This window comes from Diabrotica undecimpunctata, chromosome 9, assembly GCF_040954645.1.
Source record: "Diabrotica undecimpunctata isolate CICGRU chromosome 9, icDiaUnde3, whole genome shotgun sequence".
NCBI lineage: Eukaryota > Metazoa > Arthropoda > Insecta > Coleoptera > Chrysomelidae > Diabrotica > Diabrotica undecimpunctata.
The window spans coordinates 18,270,209-18,297,827 of NC_092811.1; the positions used below are offsets into that span (position 1 = coordinate 18,270,209).

The 27,619-nt window shown below is 32.3% G+C and overlaps 1 protein-coding gene across 2 annotated transcripts; it reads right to left on the reverse strand.

Annotated features, from left to right (window-relative positions):
- Positions 1 to 4,389: 4,389 nt before the first annotated feature.
- Positions 4,390 to 27,081, reverse strand: LOC140449632 (uncharacterized). 2 transcript variants are annotated; one of them, XM_072542875.1, is made up of 3 exons: positions 26,931 to 27,081; positions 26,625 to 26,867; positions 4,390 to 6,845 (listed from the first exon to the last, which is right to left on the reverse strand). In XM_072542875.1, exons 2-3 carry the CDS (start codon positions 26,818 to 26,820, stop codon positions 4,663 to 4,665), a joined length of 2,379 nt encoding a protein of 792 aa, XP_072398976.1. In that variant the 5' UTR covers positions 26,821 to 26,867; positions 26,931 to 27,081; the 3' UTR covers positions 4,390 to 4,662. The 2 variants fall into 2 exon arrangements, with proteins under 2 accessions (XP_072398976.1, XP_072398977.1); XM_072542876.1 differs by lacking the exons at positions 26,625 to 26,867; positions 26,931 to 27,081 and adding an exon at positions 23,640 to 23,925.
- Positions 27,082 to 27,619: the final 538 nt, after the last annotated feature.

Consider the following 27,619-nt stretch of genomic DNA (forward strand, 5'->3'; position numbering starts at 1 on the left):
TCTGAACAGCACTTTTATTCTCATATACTTAATATAAATACCGAATTACGTGCAGGACAACTTATTTTAACAGTCGTCGCGTCGCGATCACCGATTATTTAAAATTACAATAAACGTAGGTTTGTACACACTAGTTCGAACTGCGACAAATGCAGCTCAAATATTGTTTTCAGTCGTCGCCTGAAAAGTGTAGGCGAGGGGTTGAGCGGGTGTTATCGGGGATATCTTTAACAGTTCAGAGCTCGGAGTAGCACCTGTCCGGTCAAATAAGTGGGACTTGCTGTCGCCATGAGATGCGACGGACGACAGATTAAAATAAAGGCGGCCATGCACGAAAACCATCTAAATGAATTTAAATTTTATAAGTAGCGATATTTTTTATTTAATTTTCAAAGTAATTTTGTTTGGATTATTTTGGTGGTTCTGCAGCTCCGCAGCACTTATATACCAACCGCCACTGGTATTAAATATTATGATGATACCAGTGGATATGGTAACAAGGCGACGTATGACTCCACGTGAAGTTGCTGGTCCTGAGACGATGTGTCTACGAAAACCTGATGAAAGCAACTGATTGAAATGACAATCTTGACAAGTTAGAACGGAAGTCCAAACAAAGCAGTCAGTGTAATTTTATGTGTTAGTCTAATTAAGACAGAGGCCAACGCTATTTAAAAATTGAAAAAGTTAAAATTAAAATAATATAGCAGTAGCAACCATCAATGTTGTTGTTTTAAATTGTTAATTTGTCCTGAATTTATTTTTAAGAACATGGTGAAAATTGTTTTATTAATTAATGTATGTGGTGAGAAAATTATGTGATTATTGTTAGGCAACCAACTATACATACGTCTAAAAGTGGTGTAAATTAGAGATTCTAATGTAAGGCCCCCTTATGTTTTTTCAACATTTGGTACCTGGAAAATGGAAACTAGACATATGTGGGAAGTTGGATTCTTGAAAATTTGTAATATTTAACTTATAACTTAGCATAGAAGGCACTGTATGTTAAAAAACAACATTTGGTAACTGGTAACTGTAAAATTTTTAAGTTACAAGTTCATGAACATAAATAACTGATTAGGTGTTAACGGAAGAAGTTGGTTAGTTGTTTTGTGTGTGTTGACAAATATATGAGATGAACAAAAATTGATGGTTGGGACGTGGTTTTGTAATATGATGATCATACAGTACTTAACTTATAACTTAAGAAGAAAAGGCCCTATCTGTTATAAAGCAATACTAGGTACATGAGAAATATAAAAGGATAAGTTATAAGTTCATGAGCTTAATAGACTATTGGTATATCTTGACAAGAACTGTAGAAATGAAATGGTTGTGGGTGGCTCTGTTAAATTTGAGTAAAAAAGGGAAAATTGTGATGTTTTTAAAATTGCGAGAAGACTACAGAAGGCTGAGATCTCCAGAGATCCTAAACCAAACCCTGAGGGAGTTGTGTGGATAAGTAAAATGAAAACTGAGTAGTTTAGGATGGGGATGACGAATAATCTACCTTGAATTTAGAAGTGTCGAAAAGAAGCATGAAAAACATTAGGTATAGGGGTCAGACTTGAAGTTTAGGTTGGATAGAAAGAAGTGGGGAAAAATGGAGAGTATGATGTATTGAAAGAGAGGTTTTGGAGTGAACTAAGGAAGATGAATAGTTGACGAACGAATAATGATAAATATAGATTTTGTTGTAGGAGTAAATTAAGGATGTGGGTTATGAGAATAGTTGGCGATGGAGAGGGAGGAAGTCTCGATTGAATGAGACATGACGATGTTAATCTCACGTTATGTTACTTCCATGGGAGAAAGTAATTGGCATATGTACTGATGGGGCCCAACCATGACAGGATTGTCGATCTGGATTTATGGAATTGACAAAAAAGAAGAACCCTAGGATCATTGATTCTCACTGCATTTTTCACAGACAAGCTTTAGCTAACCAGACTTTACCTGAACCTCTGAACGTCACATTAAACTTAGCAATTAAAATAATTAACCACATCAAATCCAGCGCATTAAACACTAGCCTCTTTCAGGCACTATGTCAAGAACTGAATAGTGATCAGGAAACCTTCAGACACCCTAGTGCCGACGTATATAAGCATGCGTAAATATGCCGTCCAGATGTCTCCACACACTAGTTCCAACATCACAAGTACTCAAAGTTAGGCTGGGTGAAGGAAATATGTTCTTTTAGGTCGTGGGAATTGTAATAATAAAAGAATTAGGCATCCATGTTTTACTAATTATATATATTGTATAAGTAACAGTTAAATTTAAACTTTTATAATATAACTTAATTAGATGGGTTTATGAAAAATATTAGAGAGTGTTCAACTATATCTAGAGATTTTTTCGTTGAAGCTAGAGTATTCACTCTCCAAAGCTGTTACTCGATGTGTGTCTGGTAATGCCATTAATTCGGTGGTAGTCTATCTTACACACATTATTTGTGGCATAAGTATGAGTTTTCATACGTGGTTTTAAACTAGAATTATGTAAAATTTTCTGTATAAAATTTTCATCAGTATGAAAATTGTTTGGTGCAAATTTCACAATTAAATGGTTTTCACCAGTATGCAGTCTCGTCATATGGGCTTGTAAATAATCCTTTATTGAAAACTGTTTGGTGCAAATTCCACATTTAAATGGGTTTTCTCTAGTATGTGCTCTCATATGTGATTTTAAATGATCCTTTCTTGACTATTTTTTTGGTGCAAATTTCACATCTGTTTTTCACCAGTATGCACTTTCATATGCATATTTAAAAATTGTTTTGTTGATAACTGCTTGGTGCAGATTTCACATTCAAATCGTTCTTCACCAGTATGCATTCTCATATGCGTATTTAAACTTTGTTTCGAACAAAACTTTTTAATGCAAATTTCACATTCAAATCGTTTTTCACCAGTATGCACTCTCATATGCGTCTTTAAAAGTTGTTTTGTTGAAAACAATTTGGTGCAAATTTCACATTCAAATGGTTTTTCACCAGTATGCACTCTCATATGTGATTTTAAAACGTGTTTCATTGAAAACTGTGGTGCAAATTCCACATTCAAATGGTTTTTCACCAGTATGCACTTTCATATGCGCATTTAAAACTTGTTTCGTTAAAAACTGTTTGGTGCAAATTCCACATTTAAATGGTTTTTCCCTAGTATGTACTCCCACATGTGATTTTAAACGATCATCTCTTGAATATTTTTTGGTGTGCAATTTTACATTCAAATGGTTTTTCACCAGTATGCACTCTCATATGCGTATTTAAAAGTTGTTTCGTTATAAACCGTTTGGTGCAAATTTCACCTTCAAATGGTTCACCAGTATGCATTCTCATATGCGTATTTAAAACTTGTTTCGTAGAAAACTTTTTGATGCTAATTTCACATTCAAATCCTTTTTCACCAGTATGCACTGTTATATGCGTATTTAAAAGATGTTTCGTTGAAAACCGTTTGGTGCAAATTTCACATTCAAATGGTTTTTCACCAGTATGCATTCTCATATGCGTATTTAAAAGTTATTTCGTTTTAAACCGTTTGGTGCAAATTTCACATTTAAATGGTTTTTCACCAGTATGCATTCTCATGTGTATTTAAAATTTGTTTCGTAGAAAACTTTTTGATGCAAATTTCACATTCAAATCCTTTTTCACCACTATGCACTGTCATATGCCTATTTAAAAGTTGTTTCGTTTTAAACCGTTTGGAGCAAATTTCAAATTCAAATGGTTTTTCACCAGTATGCATTCTCATATGTGTATTTAAAAGATGTTTCGTTGAAAACCGTTTGGTGCAAATTTCACATTAAAATCCTTTTTCACCAGTATGCACTGTCATATGCGTATTTAAAAGATGTTTCGTTGAAAACCGTTTGGTGCAAATTTCACATTCAAATGGTTTTTCACCAGTATGCACTTTCATATGCGTATTTAAAAGTTATTTCGTTATAAACCGTTTGGTGCAAATTTCACATTTAAATGGTTTTTCACCCGTATGCATTCTCATATGTGTATTTAAAATTTGTTTCGTAGAAAACTTTTTGATGCAAATTTCACATTCAAATCCTTTTTCACCATTATGCACTGTCATATGCCTATTTAAAAGTTGTTTCGTTTTAAACCGTTTGGAGCAAATTTCACATTCAAATGGTTTTTCACCAGTATGCACTCTCACATGCGTATTTAAACCCTGTTTCGTTAAAAACTGTTTGGTGCAAATTTCACATTCAAATATTTTTTTGTCAGTATATACTGTCATATGAATTTTTACCTCTCCCTTTGTTGAAAAGTCTCTTATATGTGATTTTAGATTATCTTTTGTTGAAAATTTTTTGGTGCAAATATCACATTCTAATGGTTTTTTCCCAGTGTGTATCATCATATGTAGTTCTAAACGATAATTGTTTGAGAATTATTTCCTGCAAATGATACATATAAAACGTTGTCCTCCACTGTTCATATTGGTATTGGAAGTTATATATGGGTTCAAATTACTGTCACTCCTATCAAGATGTTTTAATAGGCTACTGACATCAGTTTTCAGATTTTTGCAGGAGAAACCTGAAATTATAATTAGCTGTTAATAGCTGTATGTGCTCTCATATGTGATTTTTAATGATCCTTTCTTGACTATTTTTTTGGTGCAAATTTCACATCTGTTTTTCACCAGTATGCACTTTCATATGCTTATTTAAAACGTGTTTTGTTGATAACTGCTTGGTGCAGATTTCACATTCAAATTGTTCTTCACCAGTATGCATTCTCAAATGCTTATTTAAACTTTGTTTCGAACAAAACTTTTTAATGCAAATTTCACATTCAAATCGTTTTTCACCAGTATGCACTCTCATATGCGCCTTTAAATGTTGTTTTGTTGAAAACCGTTTGGTGCAAATTTCACATTCAAATGGTTTTTCACCAGTATGCACTCTCATATGTGATTTTAAAACGTGTTTCAATGAAAACTGTTTGGTGCAAATTCCACATTTAAATGGTTTTTCACCAGTATGCACTCTCATATGCGCATTTAAAACTTGTTTCGTTAAATACTGTTTGGTGCAAATTCCACATTTAAATGGTTTTTCCCTAGTATGTAAACCCATATGTGATTTTAAACGATCCTTTCTTGAAAATTTTTTGGTGCAAATTTCACAATCAAATGGTTTTTCACCAGTATGCACTCTCATATGCGTATTTAAAAGTTGTTTCGTTAAAAACCGTTTGGTGCAAATTTCACATTCAAATGGTTTTCCACCAGTATGCATTCTCATATGCGTATTTAAACCTTGTTTCGTATAAAACTTTTTGACGCAAATTTTACATTCAAATCCTTTTTCACCAGTATGCACTGTCATATGCGTATTTAAAAGATGTTTCGTTGAAAACCGTTTGGTGCAAATTTCACATTCAAATGGTTTTTCACCAGTATGCAGTCTCATATGCGTATTTAAAAGTTGTTTCGTTGTAAACCGTTTGGTGCAAATTTCACATTCAAATGGTTTTTCACCAGTATGCACTATCAAATGCGTATTTAAAACGCGTTTCGTTGAAAACTGTTTGGTGCAAATTTCACATTTAAATGGTTTTTCACCAGTATGCATTCTCATATGCATATTTAAAATTTGTTTCGCAGAAAACTTTTTGATGCAAATTTCACATTCAAATCTTTTTTCACCACTATGCACTGTCATATGCCTATTTAAAAATTGTTTCGTTATAAACCGTTTGGTGCAAATTTCACATTCAAATGGTTTTTCACCAGTATGTATTCTCATATGCGTATTTAAAAGTTGTTTCGTTAAAAACCGTTTGGTGCAAATTTCACATTCAAATGGTTTTCCACCAGTATGCATTTTTATATGCGTATTTAAACCTTGTTTCGTATAAAACTTTTTGATGCAAATTTTACATTCAAATCCTTTTTCACCAGTATGCACTGTCATATGCGTATTTAAAAGATGTTTCGTTGAAAACCGTTTGGTGCAAATTTCACATTCAAATGGTTTTTCACCAGTATGCAGTCTCATATGCGTATTTAAAAGTTGTTTCGTTGTAAACCGTTTGGTGCAAATTTCACATTCAAATGGTTTTTCACCAGTATGCACTATCAAATGCGTATTTAAAACGCGTTTCGTTGAAAACTGTTTGGTGCAAATTTCACATTTAAATGGTTTTTCACCAGTATGCATTCTCATATGCATATTTAAAATTTGTTTCGCAGAAAACTTTTTGATGCAAATTTCACATTCAAATCTTTTTTCACCACTATGCACTGTCATATGCCTATTTAAAAATTGTTTCGTTATAAACCGTTTGGTGCAAATTTCACATTCAAATGGTTTTTCACCAGTATGCATTCTCATATGCGTATTTAAAAGTTGTTTCGTTGTAAACCGTTTGGTGCAAATTTCACATTCAAATGGTTTTTCACCAGTATGCACTATCATATGCCTATTTAAAACTTGTTTCGTTGAAAACTGTTTGGTGCAAATTTCACATTCAAATATTTTTTTGTTAGTATACACTGTCATATGAATTTTTACCTCTCCTTTTGTTGAACAGTCTCTTATATGTGATTTTAGATTATCTTTTGTTGAAAATTGTTTGGTGCAAATATCACATTCCAATGGTTTTTTCCCAGTGTGTATCCTCATATGTATTTCTAAACGATAATTGTTTGAGAATGATTTCCTGCAAATGATACATATAAATCGTTGTCCTCCACTTTTCATATTGGTATTGGAAGTTATAAAGGTGTTCAAATTACTGTCACTCCTATCAAGATGTTTTAATAGGCCACTGACATCAGTTTTCATATTTTTGCAAGAGAAACCTGAAATTATAATTAGCTGTTAAATCAGAAATATGTAATTAAATGAAAATTAACCGCTTTACACTTTATCCCGAGTATGTTCGGCCAAACAATTTTCAACAAAAATTATTAACCCGAGATATCTAGCGCTGAATATTGACTAAACAGCTGAACAGTAGCAAAACGTTTTAAATAGTGGCATAAAATATATTAAAACGTGTTAACTCGTGTATTTTGTTGTCGGAGATTTTGTTGTTGGTGTATTATACACGATGGTGAGGAAACTTGCTGTGCCAAACCACCACCCATCGCGCAGTGGTACGGATAGCTAACGGTAACGATTTAGTACAAGACTGATAATTGAAAAAGGTGTATCGCAGTTTGTTTCTTTACGAATACTGTGCGGCATTCATGGAGGGTGATAGTGAAGACGAACATTATCAGTACGAAAGTAGTGGATCAGAATATAATATAAGCCGTTCAGGTTCTGAAAGTGATACCGAAAGTGTTTTTGATGAATTTAATGATTCAGATGATAGTGATACTGATGTAACAGCAGCACGTGAATGGTGTGAAATAAATATTTTATCGCCACCGCCACCACCACCTAGATTTCCGTATCATGGGAAATCTTCTATAAATTTTGAAATTCCTGAGCCAAACAACGTCTTACACTTCCTCAATAAATTTGTTGGCGATAGTATTATTGCTCACATTACCACCGAAACCAATCGGTATGCGGAACAAATAACTAGAAATGCTCCAGCTACGTCGAAAGAATTACATTGGAGAGAAACTACGGATGCTGAAATACGTGTTTTCCTTGGTTTAGTTATTCTACAGAGCAATTTAAAAAAAGCCAGAACAACAACTGTATTGGTCAAAACAAGCCACAATATCACCTCCATTTTCAGAGTAGCTATGAGCTATCAGAGATATTGCCAAATAATTTTCTAATAACAACGAATATAAACCAAACGAGCATCCACATTCTAAACTAAATAAAATTTGGCTTATTTATAAACACTTAAAAAAAAATAGAAAGTGCTATTCTCTCAATCGTGACGTTACACTATAGAAAATGTCACACCGAGAGTGCACTACGGCTAATATAGGAATGCACAATTGCCGGATTTCACGCCTTGTGCTTGGCGATACAAACAGGTCCAAGTGGTAGTCACAAAACCGTACCCAGATCTCTACGCCGGGCTCTGTTATTTATTATAAAATAATATATTGATAAAATAATTGCCTTTAAGTAGCCAAATAAGAGGCATGGATTTGAATAAAAAGACCTTAAGTTTTTAGCGAGAATTTTATTATAAAACTGTATACTTTATTAAACTAACAAATGTATTTTAAATTACATTTCTTGATAGCATAAATATACCGGGTTGTAACGGGATTTAATTAAGCATCAGATTCAAGTAATCCTTTTTAATAACGTGACACACATTTGCCAAAATATATTATTTGTTTACGACATTGAAAATATCGGTGTAACTGGAACGCGCTCTGACCTAGTGAAATTTGCAATGTAATCAAAAGCTTATTAAATAATGTGTACAAATTAAACAAGTAAAAACAATAATATATCAACAAGCGCACGGGAGGTAAATAGCTGGAAATCACGGGATTAGGATTATTATCATTATTGTTAAGAATGAAGAATGAAGAGAACGGTCTAAGTTAGTCAACGTCAACTGAGTACTATCTAGTATTGTACTTAAATAACTAATAAACTAAAGCATGAGTATATAGTGTTTTAAATAAATATACCACAAGAGATCATAAGTGAAGATTATTTATTACAGGGTGGAACCTCCGGGAACTCTATTTCCGTGCACCCAGCCCAATATCCGAAAAGCCCATACTCTGATTGGACTGGTAAATGCATTTTATTGGTTATACAGTGTAAAATAATCGAGGTTACTCACAGATATTCAATTAATTATACTAAAGTCGTCCTCTACATCCGAGATGTCGGATTCGCTTTCGCTACTCTCCCCTGTGTTCGCGTGTATTATCAATTGGTCTACGTCATCTTGCAGGTTGTCCGCAGTCCACATCTCAGTTTCCGTTTTCTCAACAACATGAGTGACATAATTGCGCCAATTTTGCTCTGTGACGCGTGCGAAACCGTCGTCGATCAACTGGCGTACCTCGTCGTTTTTAAAAGTGGTATTATGGGTACCTACATATCGCTTAACTTGGTTTCACACCATTTCTATAGGATTCAATTCGCAGTGATATGGAGGAAGCCTTAAAATATAAACATTATGTTGTGAAGCATACTCATCAAGATGATACTTATCGTATTGATCTTTAAAAGCACGCTCTGCTTCTAATAGCTCGGATTTCAAATAACACTCCTCGAAAAAAATGTCTTTTTCCACTAGCCATTCCTTGATTGCAGCTTTATTCCAGGAATTGTTAGGGAATCTCTCTTTACGGAAGTGGTACGATGCATTGTCTATTACAATGACATTCCTGCGACCATTATTTGGTAAATTTGATATTAATGTCTCCTTAAACCACGACTCAAAATATGCGGGATCCATTTCATCGTGATAGTCGGCATCATTTTTCTTTGCCAGAAAAACACGCTGTGTGCCAGGAAGGAAACCTCCTGAAAAACCTGCATGCAATAAAACATATCATGGACCTCGTTTAGTAGGTGCTTTTAAGCCAGTACTTAAACCTTTGAGAAAAGCATCACGACTGTTTTGTATCGTAGTAAAGCACCATTCGTAATTTATAGATTGGCCAACATTAACCCACGATTCGTCCAAATATATGATATTGCAATAGTCTTTTCGCAAACGTCGTATAGTTCTCAAATAATTATGGCGCCAATGAATAATATCCTCTCGCTCCACCATGATGCTTCTTCGGCCACGTTTCTTATAAACAAATCCAATATCTTTCAGAAGTCTGTATAAAGTAGAAAGAGACAACGGCTGTATATTCTCATTACCTTGTATGAAGTTATGTATATGCTTTAAGAATGGCGGCAAATTTTTCATGAAAAATTCACAATGAACAATTCTCCGTAGAATACTTCTTACACCCTCGTCATATGTGAATATTCTAGAATTTGATTGGCACACTCGTTTTTTACGTTTTTTTGGCGATTTCAACGTTCCACTCTGTTCTTTTTCTTTTTTGAAATTGTAAATGCTTCTTTCGCTAACACCAGTCATCAAGGAAGTACGTCTTACAGCAGCGCTTACATTAAGTTGTTCCGTATTTTGTAAAAAACACAACAGATTTAACACTACGAGTTTAGCGCAACCGTTAAATAATTCACCGGATTTAAACTTATGGGACTCCATGCTCTCAGTTGAAACTCGGACTAAATTTTGAAGTGTAGTTTCGTTTTCCAAAAGCACTTTCACCCTAGGGAAAGCTTTGAGTTTATCAAACACTAATTATGACAAACAAGTTTATGGCCATATTTAGGTGATTATGTTAATGATGGTAATTTGTAGCAGAAGTTTTACAAAAGAAATGAAGACCTATTTATAGAAACAACATAACTGTATTTTTAATATTTTACATACAATAGAAAAAATCTAATTTCTATGAAAGAATTGGAAATTTGAATATTATATATAATATCTATAAATAATATCATTTCCAAGTTTCCAAATTCTTTCCTAGAAATTATGTAGGTTTTTTCTATTTTATGTAAAACATTAAAACTACAGTTATTGTATGTTGTTCTTGTAAAGAGGTGTTCAAATCTTACTCTTATGAATATGATTCAATTGTATATCTCATGTTGACGTTTTATATGCAAAATTCATAGTTTTCGTTGTCAATAACCCATCAATGCCTTTTTATTCTACTGTATACGTATACATGATATAAAATATTTTACTCGTACTGCAGGCAGATGCATTTTATCCAAGCCGGTCCTGTGAGACAATGAGCAATCAACAGCTGGAGAAAACCGACAACCCTGCGCGTTTATTCTCCATAAGAAAAGCATTGCCGTATCTTACCCGTACTGCACTCTCAGTGTGACATTTTCTATAGACGAAAGTTTGTTATTATACAAAGGACGACTTGGATGGAAACAATACATTCCGCTCAAGAGAACTCGATTTGGCATAAAAAGTTATATGTTGTGTGAGTCTAAAAGCGGTTATGTTTGGTCATTTATAATATACAGTGTAAGTAAAAGTTTATGGTCGGTATGTACCTTACGTGAGATGGAGTGAGAAACACCTATTTAAAAAGAGAGAGGTATATTAGGTCCGCCCTTTATATCGTCGAAAGAGCATTAGTGGAACTAAGAAAAGAGGAGAAGTTCAACGTTGCCAAACTTATTGGTTTTATTTGACCTGTTGTCTTTTTAGCATTTGAACAATGTTCTAAGATAATCAAATTTGGACGAATTGATTTAAATGGCAGCTTACTGATTTTTATTTTAAATTTGCCACAATTTTCCTTTACAATAAGTTTAATTTAACAATTTGATTTCCACTTCGGAAATCGTTTTATGTAAATAAAATTTATTAATGTTTCGTATTTTAAGTACGATTTCCGAATTGGAAATCTAAACATCAAAATAAGCTTATTTTAAAGTCACATTGTGCCTTATTCGCAATAAAAATAATAAATTGAAATATCAAACCACAATAAAAAACCTTCTTACAAAATTATTTGGCAACGTCGAGCTCTAAAATAAAGACGTTGAACTACAAACTGTATTTGTAGTTCTCTAACGAGAAAAACAGTAGAGGTGAGTCGTTGACGTTTTTATCGTTAATGAAACTGAACTGCTTTTCGTAAACAAGTACATAAACAAACATGCTTTCTTGAATCAAAGAAAAATATACTGAAATACTTTCAACAGCTTTTCAAATTTGTTGTAGTTGATTTATAACTAAGTTTTTCTTTGCAAAATTTGCATACATCCTTATCACTGTTAATGCCTTTCTCAAAGTGATGCCATAAAATACTAACATCTTTACGCGCGGACATGTTAAACACACAATTAGTTAATAAAGTAAATATTTAGTACTCACAGAATAAATTCACATTTACGTTAGACAAAACACCAACTCCAAATAAAAATTTAGTTTGCTGAGTTATATAAAACGTGAATCGGGGACTCCCATGTGTTAATATCTCAAATTAAAAATAATCGATCATTGCAAAATTCAGAAAGTCAAGCATAAAAGCTGCATATTCTACAAATGTGCATTTTTTGAAAATACAATTATTACGCTTGTACTAGGTAAATGATTTTAACTAAGAAAAAGACTTCTTAATTGAATATTTAAAATAAATAAATCCTTTAATGAATTATCAATAAAGATTTCAGCTTCAGAACTAGTTGGCTTCCCAGTGAGAAAACGTAGATTCGTTAATAACAAATAAACGGTTGAATAAAACAATTCGGTGATTCAACGCTCATCTCTACAGAACAGAACTAGTTCTGTGATATGTCATGCGTAATCACGGTAGTAAGTTGTTCTTTCATAAAGCATAATAAATAAACACACAGTTAGTAGGCATGGTACAATGAATACACATGGTATGATACATAATGTTCCAAAATCGGTTCGCTTAGGCGCATGACGTAGTCAAGAACGCTTATTCCCGCAACATTTGAATGTAGTTGTATAGGAAAGACTTTTAATTTTAAGTTTTTTTTATATAATTTGGCTAATTTAATTATAATAATTATAAAGAGATGATAAAATTATGTTATTATAATATTTATCCTTTATAAAACATAGATATCCTTTATAAGACACGTTTTAATTATCTTTTATTACACGTAGGTATAGGTTAATTAACTTATACTCCAGAGTTCGAGATTTCAAATGTTTAAAAAGATACAGAAAAGTGGTAATGGAGGTACACAAAATTTGTACGTATATATACCTACTGAACTAAACACAAAATCAAAATAAATAATGACAAAGTCAACTTTATTTATATCGAATGAGCTAGCTGGCCATCGAATATGAGTGTAGTGAGGGCACACAATATTGCACAACATTTAAAATGACATTTTTGTAATATTCACACTGTTTATAATAATGATAACATTGTATATTTTAATAATGATAACATGATTTAACAAAGAAAAATATGTTATTTTGGAAGATGCTAAATTGATTTCCTCCGAAACAGTTCTTATTGCAAATTGCATAGCAGGCTGAGGCTAGTTTCTTACTTAACAAATCGATATGAAAAAACCATTTAAGGTTTCATGACTAATAATTAATAAAAATAAAGATTTAGACTTACGTCGTTGACCTAGAAGTAGTAAGAAGCTGCTCAACATATTTTTTGGACTCTCTGTGTTCGCCTCATTGTACGCGTTTCTTTTGGTTGGTTAAAAGGGTAGCCGATGTTGATTTAGGCAAATAAAGACTAGGTACTGCCTCAGGTGTGAGTTTTAGACCCTTTTTAGAAACGTAATTTAAAAGTTCTTGTTGTCGATTTCTTTGGTAATCTTCAGTTTTAAAATGTGTATAACAAATTCTTGCAGTATTACAATTAAAATTATCCTATCTACAACAAGATATAATCCACAGTTTTCTGGTCACACTATCTTTAGGAAATGTATGAAACCTAAAGATTTTATCTTCATTGTCACTATTGCAACAAGCAATTGCACAGCATACTTTGAAAAAGGTACAAAACCAGATATACAATGGCAAATAAAAACTTTCAGTTTTACAAAAAAATACTATACAGTATGAATAAATAGTAACTAAACACCATTTGTATGAAGAACATATATAAGCATATATCTAAATTATTTTTCTATTATAAAATAGATGAATCAGTCAGTATTGAGATACTTTAAAATATATTTATTATCTCATAACTTGCAATTTGCAATAGTTACCATTGATAACCGATATTATTGTTGAACTTTTGTTTTTATACAAGCTTTCTGTCTTGCCGGTGTAAAGTCGTCTGAAGTCGATATTTATTGTGTTTTGCGTTTGAACTAATTTGTGTCGTATTTTCATATTATTATATTGTTTGATAAGTAAATTTTGCATATAATAATCGGTAGGTTATAGTAATGTGTATATTTTTTATTTTACTAAATTTCATTATAACTCATCTAAAATACCATATTGAATTGTAAAACAGATTTTTCTCTATTGTACTCTATTTTGTTTTTATTTCAGTAAAACTGCTTGGAAGTGAGTGACAGTGAATCAGAATAAGCAAATCTACTACTATTTACCTATTCACAGTATTTCCTCTGCAGAAATTTTTTAAATTTCAAGGGATTTGTATACAAAAAGAGTACTTATATTATTAGTATATGTATGAAAACAAAAATAAATATTTCGCCTGAATCTCTAGGAGAAGTAAAGGTTTTACGCTACTGAAAATATATTTTTTATTCAATTATAACCAAAACAAAACATTTAAAAAAAAATTAGATCACTTTTTAACCATAATTTCAAAATTAATGTGTACGTTAAGCTGTAATAATGGGTTCGAGGTGGTTCAGGCGATCTTAACTACGTCACACTCCTGGGCCAGCTGTCAAATGTCATGCGCAATATCATACCTTGTGTATTCATTGTACCATGGTCAGTACGTCAGTGGTATACTCTGTTTTTTAACCAGGAGTAGTAAACTAAAAAGACAGATTCACACCCAAGAAAGTTACTAGAAAAGTTACCAAATACATCTTCTTTTTTTGTTGATTATCTCGGCCTTGCGGTAATCCAGTAATCAGTATCGGACACCTTCACACGTTGATTCTTTGTCTTTGTCATTTCTTTGTCATAATTTTGTTTATGTTTGAATAATAATTTTTCGAATTAACTTCCAATATATATTATTTAGTATTTCTAATTACAATAAAAAAATGTTGGACTGTTATGAAGAAGTTGAAGAATTTTTAGAGTTTATTTATCACATTGTAGAAGAAAATCGTCCGGAACGTATACGAAAGCGATATATTCGTGATAAAATGATATCTAAAATCCAATGGAATTTTACAATATTACTGTTCCAGTCTGTTTATATTCTAATACAAGCTAAAGTAATGTGCTAATAAAATTAGCACATTTAGTAAGTCTTGATTTTAACAATAACTATTCTGCAAAACTAACCTGTTGCCTGTTTTATTTTTGCTACCGTGGCTGTTATTTTCATTCCAGAATTATCAATTTTGATGATAAATGACCCAAATCTACACGGTGTTTTTTAAGTGGAGAGGAATAATTACGACTAGTACTTGGCATCGAATCCATATTGTTATCTTAATAACACTAATATATCGCTAAATAGTTCTTTTTATATAAATACAAACGAAATATCTAAAAATGTAAGGAATAACGCAGAGAACACAAAAAATCGTCGATATAAATTTTGAATTTTAAAATTTCATTAGTGTCAAAAGTCATAATTTAGTGGAGTAAACTTGCCTGCGGTTGGACCAATTACAAACAAGCATTACGGCGCGGAAAATTTGAATTACTCCTCCTGGTTAAAAAACAGACCACATTATGAGCGAGCAGGTGTATTGTATTAAATTTAAACTGGACGAAAAATTACGTCTTTTAATTAAAAATAAGATATTATTTGGTATTTTCCAAATAATATCTTTGAAACTATATTTTCGTTTAGATTTTTTGGTGGTACTAAGTGTGAAAATAAGAATTAGTTCTATAAAAATAAAACAAAAACAGATAAAATTAGTATAAAATTTGTTCTATAAAAATGAAATCAAATAAAAAATAATTCCAACACTACTGTTTGAATTAAAAATAATTCCAAACAATTAGAAATTGTAAACCAAATTCTTAGGTAATTAAATGTTCAAACAGACCACCAAGAACAAACAGTAACCAAGTCTATTATACAAAGCATTCCTCATGGCGTTGAGTTAATTAAGTTGGATTATCTTTTCCTTTAGTTCCTCCAAGTTGGTGGCTCGCTCGAACTCATGCCTGTACAATTTTGTTTTTAGCATCCCCCAAAAATAAAAATCTAGAGGAGCTAACTCAGGTGACCGAGGGGGCCATTTTATTGTACCGTCTGTACTAATGACACGTTCAGCAAAAAGACGTTGAAGTGCAGGAATAATTTGATTTTGCAGTAATTGGAGCTTTTTGACTGCGTTTAAATTGCCTTCAATGAAAAAAGGACCAATAATATGGTCTCCCAAAATTCCAGTGCAAACATTCAATTTTTGTGGATACTGCGTACGCACAGACACACTCAAATGCTTATTCTCCCGAGACCAATAACGTACAGCGGATGAATTATGTTTCTTGTGAATTGTGAAGGAGGATTCATCTGTAAACAAAATATTTTTTTAAAAATTATTATTTGCATGGCATCTCTCCATCATAATTTCACAAAATTGCATCCGTTTAAATTTATCATCAGGAAATATTTCTTGAATTGTCTACACTTTATAACAATGGTAGTTGTTTCCTTTCAAAATATTCCTCACTGTTTTTGCATTCAAATCAACTTCATCGGCAATTTGTTTACTTGAATACGGCGTCTCTTCAGCCAATACACAAACTTGAATTTCTCTAATTTCTCGTTCATGAGAAATTTTCTTTTCGCGAGGTTGATCTGATAACAACATTTTTTACACCTGCCATTAGTACAGCCAAACTTTTCAAATTTATGAATAATGGCTAATACATGTTTTCCTATAGGTATTGGCCTATTTTCAAAAGCCATAATAAATAAATTGATAGTTTCTTGTACTGAATTGCCCCCAAAGTACCATTTTATTATTTGTACCCGTTCTTCTGTTGTATAAACAGTCGGCATAATTATTTCTTATCTTCACACTTACAAAGTTACCTCCAAAAAGAAATACATAGCTGTCGACAGGCCCACAGCATAGCTGTCGGCTTCTCTCGTCTCGACGAATGGCGATGTTGCCAAAATTATCTTATATTATTCAAAATTGGGTTACAATTTCGTCAAATAAAAATGCGAATCTGTAAATTTTTCATGGATTTTAGAAATTTTGGACCAGTATTTGTGTCAATTAATGTTTCATTTTTAATATCATCATTAAGTTTTGAATGACAATATAACCGCACCACCGATCGCCAATTTTTTAAATCAATTTAATGTTTTAATTCAAATATCGAGGGGTTCGAGCGAAAACCCGATAACTAACAAAATCATTGTTCGGAGATAATCGCGATTAAAGATTTTCGTAACACTGAAGAGGCTTTAAAATCGTCATAGGAAGTTGTTTCAAATATTAGTTAAAGCCAAACAGTAGATAATTTAATGTTTAGTTAGAATAATTTATTTTTAGTTTATCTTATTAAAAGGTATTTACAAAAAAAAATAAAACATGATATTTATCGGGTTTTTCCTCGCTGAGTGAGTACAACATTTGATTTTATTAGTTTTTATTTTTAATTTTGTTAATTATAAAATAAAAATAAACTGTATTTTATTCAAATAAAACAAATAATAATCTACATTCTTTTTAGGAAATTAAAAGGTAATATCTTCTTCTTCCGATTCTTCTCATCATTATGTCTGGAATTCGATCTACGACATTATTCCCTATTTTTAAACTTGATATCCAAGCATGCAGCTCTTCCGGAAAAATGTTTTCTTGGCACATCTTCATTAAATCCTTTTTTTTTTGCATCGCTTATTGGAAGAGTACTTTTGTATAACTTTGGTAAATTACCCGGAGTTGGTAAGTCTAGGGTTGCTTTTTGGGATAAAATTTGTTTTGGTCTTTTAGACCGTAGAGTAGGAGTTTTTTTTTAATTCAAACCAATATCTTCTGATATGTTTAAACACTTTAATTCTTCTGAGAGATCGTAGTTGAAAAAATTTTTCCTTCTTTCACCTTTAATATATTTTATTCTCTTGATTTTTAACCACTGCAGAGTATTACCGTCAGAATCTACTGTTCTGTTTTGCAATATATTTGCTGCAAGTGACTTTAAATCTAAAAATTCATTATATTTTATTTCTTTTACCATGTATGGGCCTATATTATGTTTCACATTGTCTACTGTCTTCATTTTCTGTTTTCTTGCTGTTTGAAATATATTTTTCCAGTCATTCATGCAAGTTACATTTACATGTTTACTTGCATATTCTATTGCCGAGTGCATAGAATCCACTTCCATATAAGTATGTCCTGCTTCTAAGAACTTTTGTTCTATAATTTCCAATTGGTCTATATTTTGTACGATCCACAACAGCAGTACGGCTATAAACTGATTAAGGTTTTGACCGCCACAAGTATCTGAAAAAATTGTTACATGCTTAACCTCAGGTCTTAAGCATTCACTTAAATAGTAATACATACAAGTTCCGATTTCAAAACTACCCTTTTTGCCATTGATTTCATTCCAGCACAAGCAATATGCGTTATTGGGTAACGGTGATTCCCAAATAGTAAGATTGTATACTACCAATTTTCTACGATAGTATAATTGACTAATAGATCCTTTGGGTATTTGTAAAATTGCTTGTAAATCCAATGTTACAGACATAAATGTCTTGTCTTTATTTGCTTTGTCTTTATCTATTCTTTTAGTGGCCTGACAAATTTCGTTTCTTTTTCTATGTTCTTCGTAGATTATTTCAAGTTTTTTTCTTTGCTCTAGATCAGCCTTAGCATATTTGGCACAGATAAGACACTGGTCCTTTTTGGGCGTGAAAAAACTTAGATTATACTCTTCACAAAAAATAGATCGATATTTACGTAAAGCATCAGGGTCTCGATTATTTTCGATGCAGATATCTAAGTAAAGCTGGTACATTTTTTTGATATTTAGAGTGGGATCTAAGTATTTTCTAATTGGAAATTCGTAATACGTTCATTAATGGGAGTGTCTAAAAAATGGCGAGGGGAGACCAAGGGGAAACATATTTGTTTTCTTTGTCTATTCGCTGAAAATACGATTTTATATTTGTGTTAGATATCCTGTTAAATTCTACCATACCGACCATAAACTTTTACCTATATTGTATACCGACAAAGGAACTGTTATCAACCAAAATTATGCAACGTACGGATTTACATCGCAAATTGTACTATCTCTATGGAGCTGCTATTCAACTTAAGCCATTGTCTGATAACTGACAACTTTTATTCTTCTCCTCAACTGTCTGATTTTCTGATTACAAAAATAAAAAACCGACACTCACGGAACCGCAAAAGCACCTAGAAAAGAAATGCCACCACCCATGCTCATAAAAAAAGTCCCAAAAGGAAATATCATTGGTTATCAACGTGGAAAATTATTAGCATTACTATGGCGAGATAAAAGAAATATAATTATGCTTTTCAATGTCCATAACACCGATACTATAGTTTAAAAAAAAAACGAAATGAAGAAAGAGTATAAAATCAATAGTGGTAAATGACTAAAATTTTACAATGGGAGGAGTTGATAGAGTTGACCAGCATAGTATCAGCGATTACCCTGTAAGCAGAAAACGTGGAACGGTATACTACAAGAAAATATTCTACCATCTGATAGAGTTATGTCCTTTGAAGTCTTATTTGTTATACAAGAAAAATGGAGGACAATACACACCATTACAATTTCGCATGAATGTGATTGAAATGATATTGGAAACCTACCACTTCAGTATAATCGTGCCAAAAACTGGTCGCCCTGGATCGACTCTAGCGCTTCTTCGTTTATCTAATGGACATTTCGCAGAATATGTTTCTCCGACACAGAAGAAAAATTATCCGACACGTCAATGTGCAATGTGTAGCGGAAAAAGGGATAACACGGAAAAGGAGTACGAAAAGAAACGAGATATATGTGTCCCAACTGTCATATGTCATGCTTCAAAGACTATCACACTAAATCAAATATATACCTACGCTTTTATTGGCAAACGTTTGTAGCACTTAATTTTCCTGTGACCAGATAACTCAGGATAATAATTTTGGTTTTTTTAAAGGGTTAATTCTTTCTTTAATATGTCTTATTTTTTATTATTTTGTTAATTTACATTTTGCATTACTTTTATGTATTAAAATATGCCAATAAGAAAATTGTCACATTTTTCACATATTTTTCAAATTAATTCGTAAGGCAAGCGGTTAATAATGTATGGTTGCAGAAATTATACCTAGACTTGCTTGAAAAAAACACTCTTGTTTAGGTCGCACAAATTGTAATAATAAAAAATTGGGCATTGGTGTTTTATACACTGCTCCAAGAAATTAACGCACTAATTGACACTTTAAAAATTATTGCAAATCTAAATAAACTCTACAGCATATTTCGAAAGACAAAAGACAATGCCACTGACAAGTTTTTGCTGTTAAATGTTTACCTTTATCAGTAAATTTTTTAGTTCCTTTAATGGTAAATCGATTTTACGTCGGTGTAAGGTTTGTTTTTTACGCGTTTCGGAATTCTTTTGCCTAATGTGTTGAGATGCAATGAGAATTCCGAAATTTAACACCATAGCAAGTTGGTCAAGCGATTGTATTATACGAAAATGATTGGGAGTTATCGCCGAGTAGGTGAAGTCATAAAAACTGTTAAAATTAGAAAGATTCAATATCTGGGTCATATAATGAGGGGCGAGAAGTACGTATTACTTAGATTAATTATGCAAGGGAAGATACAAGGGAAGAGAAACCCAGGACGACACAAAATATCCTGGCTAAGACATTTGAGAGAGTGGTCGGTTGCAGCTCATTAGAATTATTCAGAAGCGCGGCCAATAAAATTAAAATAGCGATGGTGATTTCCAACCTCCGATAGGAGAAGGAACCTGAAGAAGAAGAAAGTGAAGTGTTCAGCGTATTCTATATATCAACATTGCAATGCAGTTGAAGATACAGGGTAACTGGTGCGAAAACCTAAAGAGCTGGTCATGGCAGAAACCTTGTCACGACCCGTGCTCACGGGTAATGTACACTACCCATACAATCTACAAAATAACGTGTTTAGGATGCGAAGGTTGCTATATTGAACAGACAAGCCAATGGTTAAAATAACGTATTAAAGCACAAAAGTGATCGCCATGAAGGTAAAAACACATGCGCTGTTGTCGAACACAAGTTTGACTATTCTTCTTCAGCCTTAAGTAATCCAACTTTGGACATCAATCCAGTGTTTTCTATTTTGCGCCACTTGCTTCCAGTTGTGTCCTCCGATCTTCTTAATGTCATCAGCCCATCTCATTTGTGGTCTTCCTCTGCTTCTCTTTCCTAACCATGGTCTCCATTGTTGTATTTCGTGGTTCCATCTTTTATCCTTTAGTCGGTCATTGTGTCCTGCGAAGCTCCGTTTTAATTTGGCAGCATGTTCTCCTGCGTCTTTTACTTTGGTTTTTGTCTATAAGTCTCACTCCGAGCATTAATCTTTCCATCGCTCTTTGTGCCTTTACTATTTTATCCATATTATTAGACTTATAGTAGTATAGAGTATAGGGAGGATACACTAATCGTAAATTCTGGTTTTCAAATATTGTTCTATTTTAGTGCTTTTCAAGATCCAACTCCCTTTTCCAAATCCTGTCCACGTTAACCTTATTCTTCTGGTAATTTCGAAAGTTTGATTTTCGTTGTTAACTTTCATTATCTGTCCCAGATATTATATGTATTCACTTACTGTTTCTAAATTTATGTCGTTCAACGTTATTTCTCTAATGTTTGGTGTATTTGTTATTATTTTTGTTTTTTCCAAGTTCATCTTAAGACCTACTTTTTCGGAAGCTTGAAATAGTTGCGTCATCATGGTCTGTAGTTCTTTGAAACTCGTAGCGAATATTACAATGTTCATCAGCGTACCTATCTCAAATTTTTCAGTTTTCAGTTTTCTTCCATTAAAGAACATTTATTTCTTTATCTGCCCAGTTAATGTCTTTGAACACGTCTTCTAGTCCAATTGTGAATAGCTTTGCTGAGATAACATCTCCCTGGCGAACTCCTCTGTTGATTGGTATATCTTTGGTTTTCGCATCTATTTGTATTTTCATTGTAGCTTTCTTGTAAATATTATGTATGAGCATTCTGTATCGGGAGTCTATCCTCTAGTTGTTCATAGCTCTCTCTATTGCCCAAAGTTCTATGGAGTCGAATGCCTTTTCATAATCAACGAAGCCAATGTATAAGTTCAAGTGATATTAATTGGCTTTCTCTATAAGCGTTCTGACTGTTAGAAGATGATCCGCTGTACTGTAACTCTTTCGGAATCCTGTCTGCTCTACCGGTTGATAGCTATCGAGGTTAACCTGTTAGTTATTACTCTCATAAATAGTTTGTACATTTGAGACAGCAGGGAGATTGACCTATAGTTCTTCAGATCTCCCCTGTCCTTTTTTGAAGAGAAGTATTGTCAAACTTTCATTCCAATCATCTGAGACTTTTCCTCTGTGAAGACATTCGTTGAAAAAAATTTTCAATTCTTCAAGAATAATTTCGCTCCCCTCCTTCGACATTTCTACAAGTAATCCCTCTGAGCCCGGAGCCTTATTGTTCTTTAGTTGTGCAATAGCTTGTTTTATTTCAAAGGATTCTATGTCAGGGAGTATTTCTGAGTTGACATTCGTTATCTTTCTCTTAAGATCTTCCTTTGCAGTGTTTTCTGGGTTCTTGTTTGAGGAATATAAATCACGGTAAAATGTTTGAGTAACTTTTAGGATTTCGTTCTTTTCTCTTATTTCTTTCCCATCTTTATCCTTCAATGAGATTATTATAGGCTTTCCTAAATTTGATCTTAAGCATTTCAGGCCTCGGTTCTTTTCTATTATTTTTTCTACCTTGTTTTCATTGTAGATCCTTACATCTTCCTTTGCCCTCTTCTTTATTTGTTTTTTCAATTCTTTGAGACCATCGGTGTTTTGCTTTCCTTCGCTTAGAAATGTGCGTCTCTTTTCCATCAACCGTTTTCTTCCATCACTTATTCTGTCTTTATTTTTTGTTTTCTTTGCAACAATATACCAACAAACATACATTTGAGAAATGTACCGATGGAAAGGGTTGATGAATACAAATATCTAGGAACTTGGATTTCAGACAATAATGATCAAACAACCGAAATAAGATCCAGGACAGAAATAGCAAGAAATGCGTTTGTAAAAATGAAAACAATTTGGAGGGAAAAAATCTATCATTAACGAAGAGAATACATAATTGCAGGTTAACTTGAGCACGAAGATTTATTAAATGTACTTTTGGAATACTTTCTACCAAGTGAAGAATATTTCACAGACTACTAAACATATCAATATACTTTGCTGAAGATATAGTAAAAACTTGCAGCATAGTCCATAATTTTGTGCGTGTAACAGATGGATATAGACCCGAAGATACTGTATCAGTTTAAGGACTTCATAATGATGATGGCATTGATATTACAAATACGATAGTATCCTCCGCAAGGTTAGCGACTGCAGTTCATGACTATTTTGCTGATTATGTCATGCATACTAACGTATTGCCCTAGCAAAATAGTTGTATTTAATTCGTCACATAGTGTAGAAAGCAGATAGATGTAGTCAACATTTACGAATTAGCGATAAATACTTACATACAATTATTTTAAATTCCTCGAAATCTACTTTGGTCAGTAACATTAATTTATTTTGTGATGTACTTATCTCCAATTCGTAAATTGTTTGCCTCACCCTACATCAAAAACTAGCTATGCCCATGGTAAATGATCATACAATAAATACTTATGACATGACCATATTCCTCACATAATAATGCAGTTTTATACTCTTTCAATAATCAAAATTCCAATTGGCAAATTTTTAAATTTAAACTGTCTACTTATGAAAATGAAATACCTATGTATTTATAATAAAAACATGTTTATTTCTTACCCTATTCATTTTGTTGTACTGTAGTCATGGCCTAAAAACTATCGCACATTTGCTTAGAAATTTTCGACCCAGCACTGCTGTTTTTTATTAATATTACAGCAATCTGGCGATGCTGTATCCCATAGACAGGGATTTGGCTGTACCAACTTGTCTTATAGCAATTACAAATCTTTCAATAGAAACTATCAGTTTGATAGGGATTTAGAACATAGACAGGGATTTTCTGTACCAACTTGTCTTATAGCAAATACAAATCAATCTTATAGCAAAAACTATCAGAGAAGTTCCTTTGTTTTGATTACAATCCCTGAACAAATTTTAAATTTTTAACAAACTTACCAATTAATTGAGCATTATCATTCCAAACCATATAGTCCAAGATCCCAGAGCGATCAGACATAACTTATTTTCACACAGATGAAACCTTAGAGTCTCAGTAGCATCTCGCGTGCTTTGAATACCTGCGTATTTATGAAACTTGCTGAGTGACACCTGGGCAGTTACCAGGTGAGAAAGGTAACTAAAAATAAGAGCTATTTAACTTAAATTTACATAACTGATTTTTATACATATTCTGTAGAATATTATTTTGAAAATACCGTAATAAGTGTCAGACACTTGTCATGGACCAGAACTTTTGTCAGACGCTTTAAAGCTCCACTAAAATTAAATGAACTTTACTTACTTTTACATGTCTGATTTTTAAATATGTTATTAATGGAACTATAATAAAGTTATATTTAATCAGTCAGACAAATTAAAATGACCAAACATCCCTCAAACACAAAAATTAGTTAACCAGAAGTATGAGCGCGAGAGTGCTGTGCGCATGAGCCTCTTTTGCATCTCTATTGAACTCTAGCATTAAGATAAATATTAAAATAAATTAATGTATTGAATATATTTGGGATAATTAATTAAATCGGAGCAATTTGGTTTCATAAGAAATTATATTTACTTTTTATTGTTCTGAAGCTATTTTCTTGTGGCATTTTAATAACGTCAATAAACGTACTTTAACCTTTAATTGTGGCTTATTCCCATTTAAATAGTAATTATATTTACTTTATTGTAAAAGGATACTAGTTAGGATAATTAAAAAAAATAATTTTTGTAAAAAATCTTCAACTGAGATTGATTAAAACAAACATTTTTCATATTTTAATCATCATATTCATTGTCGCAATTATTACAATTTTCATCATTCAACCAATCATGATGCTGATCATCCGAGTCATCATCTTCATCATTATCAGTTATGTTGTTGCTGACGGGTTCTTCTGCAAAAAATAGTTCAAAGAATTAAAAAGCAGAAAATCACAAACATAATAAATTCTAAACCTGAAATCAAAGTATAATACCTGAAGTTTGAAGGAATTCACTAACGTTAAAATTTTTTAAATTTTTGCGATCAAATTCTTCGTTAATATTAGATACGCTGTAATTATTTAAAAACAATTGAAGCCGGGCAGCATTAATGTTGCACGTATCAGTAAAACTATAAATTTCGCAGATAAATTTTTGGACTATTTTCAAAATATCTTTTTGCAAAAAACTGCAAGAAAGGTCGCTGATATTCATGTTTCTTCATTAATATATTGAATGGTCTTTGTTTACCCTTTTTAAAAAAGGCAACATTAAAGTCACATCCAGTAAGAGCGTGAAACCCTGGCAAACTTCTACATAAAGATGGTCCCAAGTACTCGTAAAAATTAATGTATCCCTGGTTATTTCTGGTGCCTGCGTTTAACAATACATTTGAAACATCATTTTTTAAATTATGCATATGTCCAACATAATCATCGCAATGTCAGTATCAGAACATCTAATAACAAAATTTGCTTCAACGTCTACATTACAAATATGAAAAACAATTTTAGTGTCAGCTTCTTCATGTTCAGGATAAGATAAATTGTCATCAACATTCGATAAAACTGTATTATTATCAACGATGTAAGAATGACATTGTTTAGAATTAATTAATATCCGTTTATTCTCAATAAATGGCACCATTTCATCAGATGTCCAGTGTTGAATAAAAAAATCAACGAGGGCCTGTTTGAAATTGATATTTTTGAGTTCTTGCAAAAAATCTGACGGTCTAACTTGATCGGATCCAGAAATGTTGAAATCTAATTGAGTAGACTCATGACGAAGGCCTCTTTTGTAACCTTTGATCGAAGGAGAGAAATATTGATCAAAAATAACATAGAGTGAAACAGATTGTGAGTTAAAGAAGGAGAACCGAGTTATAGACCTCTCACTCACTCTGAAATGCAAGTACAGCACTCTTGCGCTCATACTTCTGGTTAACTAATTTTTGTGTTTGAGGGATGTTTGGTCATTTTAATTTGTCTGACTGATTAAATGTAACTTTATTATAGTTCCATTAATAACATATTTAAAAATCAGACATGTAAAAGTAAGTAAAGTTCATTTAATTTTAGTGGAGCTTTAAAGCGTCCGACAAAAGTTCTGGTCCATGACAAGTGTCTGACACTTATTACAGTATTTTCAAAATAATATTCTACAGAATATGTATAAAAATCAGTTATGTAAATTTAAGCTAAATAGCTCTTATTTTTAGTTACCTTTCTCACCTGGTAACTGCCCAGGTGTCACTCAGCAAGTTTCATAAATACGCAGGTATTCAAAGCACGCGAGCCGCTACTGAGACTAAGGTTTCATCTGTGTGAAAATAAGTTATGTCTGATCGCTCTGGGATCTTACTCTAATATGTGAATTATATTTCTAATATAAGTTATATTTCTAAGGTGATAACCAGTAAGAGCATAAGTTAAATAAATATGTTTTTCAGAGAGTATACTTATATTCCTTACATTTCATAATATAACCAGATGTTGACTTACATTCATAGAAACAATGTGAGTTCAATGTATGAGGAACAAAAATTATGGCATGACCTGACTTGTACTTGAAAGATAATATGAGTTTATATGTAATAACTATTCTTTATTTACTTACCATCATCTTGTTCTATTTCAGCTTTTATAGGACATTTCTTAACGTCTAAATAATCAAATGTATCATGTGTACTTTCCATGATAGGCTCCTCCTTAATTTCAATTTTAAAGGTCTCATCTTGTAAAACTTCATTATCTATTTCTCTTTTGCAAGTCGTCTCATCAACTTCTTGTTTTACTTCAGTTTGATTAAACATGATTTTATGTTTCCTGGTAAACTCGGTATTGTTTTCTATAAACTAACCTAAAAAAAAATAACATTCCACTATATAATAACAATAACAAAGAAAATAGTGATATATCTTACATATTATTATCTCTGCAAAAAATATAAACGCAAGTGTCTAAAATACATATAAATAATATATTCTTTCAATTCTTTGATAAATAATAAACAATCTATTTTAAGACGTATCAGTTGGTATCAGCAAAGATCAGGTAATCAGGTATCAGCAATCAGCGATCAGCATCAGGGTCGCCATCGCCAACCAAAATGGAAGGGAAAAAGAAGTAACCACAGACCACAGCACAGTTTAACCACAGGACCACTAATAACTAAAGCTCGGATTTAGTTATTAGTGGCGCCTATATAGGCAAAGATTTTTATTAAAAAAGGCAGGAATATTAACATTTAGGCAAAATATAGGCAATAAAGGAATATAACTTATTATTTATTGTACAAAGTGAATTAACGTAATATTAACTTAAGGCAGGTATATTTACACATCATAATCATAACATTAGTATAAATAAACTAGTAACTAAATAACTGTAAATTAATAATCACACATTGTAACCACTTAAAATTTTATCATTAATAGAAAGAACTAAATGTTTTTCAATATTTTCGGTCTTAAAACTATGTCTTCGATCACTTAAAATTAATTTGTACATTGAAAACGAACGTTCGACATCGACAGATGTAATTGGAGCATATTTCAGAGCGGATAATAAATCTGGCATAATTTGAAATTCCTCGGAAAATGTCCCATTCAA

What these genes read in the sequence shown, in the direction of transcription:
- LOC140449632 (XM_072542875.1), bottom strand. Translation starts at nt 26,820, where the DNA reads ATGTTTAATCAAACTGAAGTAAAACAAGAAGTTGATGAGACGACTTGC. An exon ending in TGAAATAGAACAAGATGATG is followed by an intron (nt 6,846 to 26,624) that starts GTAAGTAAATAA and finishes TTATAATTTCAG; the next exon opens with GTTTCTCTTGCAAAAATATG.